This window comes from Malus sylvestris, chromosome 10 (assembly GCF_916048215.2).
Source record: "Malus sylvestris chromosome 10, drMalSylv7.2, whole genome shotgun sequence".
NCBI classification, from domain to species: domain Eukaryota; kingdom Viridiplantae; phylum Streptophyta; class Magnoliopsida; order Rosales; family Rosaceae; genus Malus; species Malus sylvestris.
In genome coordinates this window covers 38,213,277-38,218,752 of record NC_062269.1, presented here as the reverse complement: position 1 = coordinate 38,218,752, position 5,476 = coordinate 38,213,277, and the positions used below count along the sequence as shown (strand labels likewise).

Below are 5,476 nucleotides of genomic sequence, written 5' to 3'. Positions count from 1 at the left end.
GAAATATAAGTGTCAAAATTTAGAAAATTGGTAGAAAAAGGCAGGGCATCCATTGGCAGACGTATCAAGACAATACCACACCATTTCCCCGTTTGTCAGAAGTATTTTGGCATTCTTATTTTTTCTTTTTTCAGTATTTTTTTAAATTTTAAACTCAGAATTGAATAAATAAAAAACAAAGAACAAAAATAAGAGAAGTGCACAAAGAAAAGAAATATTATAGTCACACACATTAAATTACTTCTCTTACACTCTTTTAATTTTTTTATATTTTTTTATCAAGTCTTCGTGTGTCAAAAAATATTATAAATATTAAAAAAATAAAAATAAATGTGTGAGAACTAATTTAAGGTATGTAAATATATAGACAAACCAGATACTATGAAATATCACTACATGTTTGCCTATATGGATTCTTCGGCGTTATCATTTTTAAAAGAGATCACGTGATGAGACATGATCGTATATATTTTGATAATATGACATATTTTCGTTCCTTCCAGTAGAAAAAGGCAAGGTGCATTAACAAGACAGAACCATTTTAGTCAATAAAATAACATCCACTTCTTATTTGCCATGTAGAGAGTTTTTTTGACGTCACTGACTGATTATATACAAATGGTACAAATGGTACAAATGGTGATAGATTACCTCCTCATCTTCCTCCAAGTATAAAATCCATAACATTGATCATGAACTTCATCTGCCTTTTTCCTACCTTCATTCATTCAATGGAGAGATTTTTTAATCTAATCAGAACATGAGATGGCGCATCACTGTGTCACTACATAAATGATGAGATATGAGTGTTAAAAAATTAATTTTCCACCACTAATATAAAAACACGTGGTGTATCATCGGTGTTCCGATCACAATGAAAATTTTATCCATTCAACGTCCCTTAAGTATCTCTACCCATCAAACAAATAACCACCCTTTGATGGTCCATGAAAATGCAGCGAAGTGGTCCATGGCTTTATATCCAGAGAACCAGACAAACTACCAGTATTTAAGCAACATGCTTTCTATCCCCACCATTTCACCTAACTATGGTGATATAACTGACCTCTCCTTTTCCTTGCAGAAAAAAAATAAAAAAAAATAAAAAATATATTTGACCTAAAAGTGCCGCCATATGGAAGAGAGGAAGGGAACTGGGCTATCTAACGAAATGCGACTTAACTAGGTCGAATCCAGACACCTATGTATGGAAGGTATGAACATAACATCCACCACAATGGCATATCCAGTGTAGGCAAGTCTTTCTCGTCTTTACTGAAGAGACTCAAGTGAACTCAAAACTACCACTTAAAAGTCGTTCGTTAACTCAAGATTGCAGAAAACATCAACGAGTGCAAAATCATTCGCAAAATGAGTTTTTATAGCATAAGTAATGCATAAGTAATGTAAAGCATATACACTCATACATTCAGCCACCACCAACAAATCGCAGATATAAGTAGAAATTTTGTATTCCATTCTCTGTAGTAAAATCTATAGCTTTCTCGATACGAGAACATAGCATGCATTACATAACAAGTATCCAAAAGCTCCATCTATTTCCCAAAACAAAAACAAAAACAACCACCAAAAGAAACTGAAAAAAATCAATGAAAGAGGAACCTTCACATTAGCCTCAGAAAATCAAAAAACAAGGGATTAAATCGTACCGATTTCCCGTTCTTCTTCCCTACTCGGTATCCGAAGGCAGATGCGGAGGGGAAGCAACGGCAGCAGCACCGGCGGCACTCTCCTCAACCATCAAGTTCTGCAACCCGGGTCTTAATTCTGTATTACAAAACTGCTCGTACTCAGCTTTGTCCCCTGCTTTCTTCTTAACCTCCAACACCACCAACGAAGACGTAAGTTCGAATACCTCCGCTGCAATTGTCAATGGCCCCTTCACACCTTCCCTAGACCCCTCCAAGCTCACCCTGCAATCCTTCTTCCTCACGGAAAAGCTCACAACTTTCGCAATCTCCTCCAATTTCGATATGATGGTCGAAACAGGGGCGCCCGACACAAACCTGGCCTCCTCTCCCCGCTCCTCAAACAACCCAGACAAATCAAACCCCGGAGAAAACGAGATTATATCAAATGCATTCAAGCTGGCCGGTCTAGGTAAAGATGTAATCTTTCTTCTGGTCTCAAACTCCGCCTCAGATTCCGACATACAATCCGAGACAGAGCTCACATCACTAAACCTGTCCTCCTCATCATCATCAAGAACATTGCAAAGCCGATCATCGTGATCAATGTAGAACTTGATGTGCTTAAAACCCTTTTTAAACCAGCGATTCTCCATAACCTCCGGGATTGTAATCCTCGAACCCGGATTTGAATCGAGAAGGCGGGTTAAAAGCCGAACAAGCTCGGCACTGAACCATCTGGGGCATCGAAATTCGCCTTTGTATATCTTCTTGTACATCGCCATAACATTTTGGTCATGGAAGGGTAAATATCCAGCCATGAGCACGAACAAAACAACACCACAAGACCAAATATCCACCTTCGCGGCGTCGTACCCTTTCCGGCCCAAAACCTCCGGCGCCACGTAAGCCGGCGTTCCGCAAAACGTGTGAAAGAGACCATCTTGTCGAATTTCATCGGAAACCGCACTCAACCCAAAATCCGAAACCTTGAGATCTCCGTTCTCGTCGAGCAATAGGTTCTCCGGCTTCAAATCGCGGTGGTAGACGCCGCGGGCGTGGCAGAATCCGACGGCGGAGATTAGCTGCTGGAAGTATTTTCTCGCAACTTCCTCCTTCAGCCGGCCCTTGGCGACCTTGTTAAAGAGCTCGCCACCGCGGACGTACTCCATGACGAAGTAGATCTTCGCTTTCGTGGCCATGACCTCGAAGAGCTGGACGATGTTCGGGTGGCGGACACGGCGGAGGATCGAGATCTCGCGCTTTATATGGGCGATCAAACCACCTTTCAGGATCTTCTCCTTGTCGATGACTTTGATGGCGACGCTCTCGTTGGTTTTGATGTTCTTGGCGTGGTATACTTTGGCGAAGGTGCCATGGCCGAGGAGTTTGCCGATTTCGAAGCGACCCAGAAGCAGAGCAGGGCAGTTTTTGGTTTTGCTGGTTGTGCGGACGGGAGTTGTGGTCGTGGTTGGGGTTGAGGGCGTGCTAGCGCCGCCGTTGTCGGTGGTTTTGGGGTCGAAGTCTGCCATTCCTTGGGGGAATGGACGGCCGGTCCTTTCTCTCTCGATTTCTTTAAGTAAGGATCTTTTGTACTTTTGTTTATTTGTGATTCGAATGATTGAAGTTTTAAGCTTTTTGTTGAGTTTGGGAATTGTTGGGTTGGGACGTGGTTTTTTGGTTTGTTGGAAGTTCGTATTTTTGAGCGGTGGGTGTAAAAATATATTTTATATGGAGTTGGAGACATGGATGTTCTCATAGGGTAGGAGTATATACCCTCCACACCCTCCACTACTATCCTCCTTTCCTTTTTCTTTGTTTTTTTTGGTTAAAGTTTAAATTTTGATTTAAATAGGCATGTTGTATTTTTATTTTTATTTTTATAGAGGAGTTATTTATTAATTTTTTTCTTCGAACTTGTAAAGATCGGTTAATTTTACCCAATAACTTTAAAAAAAAAAAAGTCTCTAAATTTAATTTTAGTTGATTACGTGTTGAATTTTATTTTATCGTATTTTTGAGCGGTAAGTGTAAAAAGATATTTTATATGGAGTTGGAGACATGGATGTTCTCATAGGGTAGGAGTATATACCCTCCACACCCTCAACTACTATCCTCCTTTCCTTTTTCTTTCTTTTTTTGGTAAAGTTTAAATTTTAATTTAAAGAGGCATGTTGTGTTTTTTTTTATTTTTTATGGAGGAGTTATTTATTATTTTTTTCTTCAAACTTGTAAGAATCTGTTAATTTTACCCGATAACTTTAAAAAAAATTCTCTAAATTTAATTTTAGCTTATTACATGTTGAATTTTAATTTATCCGATTACCCCCTGAACTTTTACAATTGGCAAATTTCTTCCCTGAACAATTTATAATTGCAAAAAGTTAAGGGGGATAATTAGCAAAATCTAAAATTCAAGAGAAAAATTAGCAGCTCCTTACAAGTTCACAGAAAAAATCGACTAATACATTTTTGTAAAAGTTATTTTGTATTTAATTTTTTATTATTGGGTTTTAAATTTATTCATTTGCCACGTATAAGAATAAGACGCTTAAGAAAAGTTTAGAGAAAATATGTTTCAAAATTGTGTTCGTCGGTGTCTTTTTTATTAGGAAAACTAATAGAAATGGCTTGAAAACTTTGTTTTCCTTAAAATAAAGGGTTAAAGTGAATAATACCAGGATTTACTTTTTAGTGTAAAAATATGGTTTTTCGTTAAAGTGAACAGTACTAAAAAAATTTTGTTAAAGTTCCCTTTTTTATTTTGTCAAAAAGGTTTAAGTTTTTTGTCACAGAAAATGGCCAAGTTTTTGCTAGCAACTTACCTAAATTCCAAAAAAAAAAAAAAAGACGTATAATATAAAGTTAGTTGCTATATTTGTTAATTGTTTTGGTTAAGAACATTGTTTAGTTTATTGGTCACCAATCAACCATATTATGCTAATGGTGACCAATTGGTTTAAACAAAAATATTTTGCGACAACTTTTATGTCAAATGTGCCTGCATGCGACAAATATAGTGTTAACAAAATAATTGGACACTATTTTATCAATTAGTTGGTGAAAAATACTTGAACAAAATATTAGTCTAATTAGTTAGAATTTAATAATATATATATATAGAAGCAGGCCTCTTTGAAATAACCACTAGCTTATTGTCAAAGCTGTCACATTGCAATATTAACAAATGAGTCTTTAAAAGTTTCGACAAAAAAAGAAGTCTTTATAAGTCAATATCTCTACTGCACGCGGAAGGTTAAAAGTCAAATTGATAACGATTATTGTTATGACTATAAACTTTCGCGCCAAAGGAAAGCAATTTACTAAACGAGAGGTTAATTTTTGGGTAATGCTAGAAAAATTATTTAAATTATATTATGTAAATTGTATAACGTGATTGTTGATGATTGAATTATAACTTAAGTGTTAATTAATATATTTATTTCTTATTTGTAACATATCATATAATTTGTAAATTTGTATAAAAAGTTGGTCGCATTACTCTCAATTTCTTTTTCAAATATCAAAGCAACACATGCAAACATTGCAAACATGTTTGACCTAAAAGCAAAGTATGATTCTCTTATCTTCAAATTCTTTTCTTCCTTATCCTGTTTTATTTGAACAGTCACAATTCAATATCAATATTTTGTATTAACGTATTTATTGAAAGAGAAAGAAAAAGAGAAAAATATGGAAGAGGGGATTAAAGAAAAAAAATATTTACAGGAAAGAAAATCCTACCTCAAAAAACACATGAGAATTGCAACTTCCTGGTGGACAGCCGAACGTAAATTAACCTCTTTTGTTTAATAAGGTAAATGTAA

The 5,476-nt window shown here is 36.0% G+C and overlaps 1 protein-coding gene across 3 annotated transcripts; it reads right to left on the bottom strand.

The window, feature by feature from the left end:
* Positions 1-539: 539 nt before the first annotated feature.
* Positions 540-3,391, bottom strand: LOC126586176 (CBL-interacting serine/threonine-protein kinase 12-like). 3 transcript variants are annotated; one of them, XM_050250884.1, is made up of 2 exons: positions 1,671-3,391; positions 540-784 (listed from the first exon to the last, which is right to left on the bottom strand). In XM_050250884.1, exon 1 carries the CDS (start codon positions 3,179-3,181, stop codon positions 1,691-1,693), a length of 1,491 nt encoding a protein of 496 aa, XP_050106841.1. In that variant the 5' UTR covers positions 3,182-3,391; the 3' UTR covers positions 540-784; positions 1,671-1,690. The 3 variants fall into 3 exon arrangements, with proteins under 3 accessions (XP_050106841.1, XP_050106840.1, XP_050106842.1); XM_050250883.1 differs by having other exon boundaries at positions 540-718; XM_050250885.1 differs by having other exon boundaries at positions 540-714.
* Positions 3,392-5,476: the final 2,085 nt, after the last annotated feature.

Coding starts and splice junctions, on each gene's coding strand:
- LOC126586176 (XM_050250884.1), bottom strand. CDS start 3,181: ATGGCAGACTTCGACCCCAAAACCACCGACAACGGCGGCGCTAGCACG.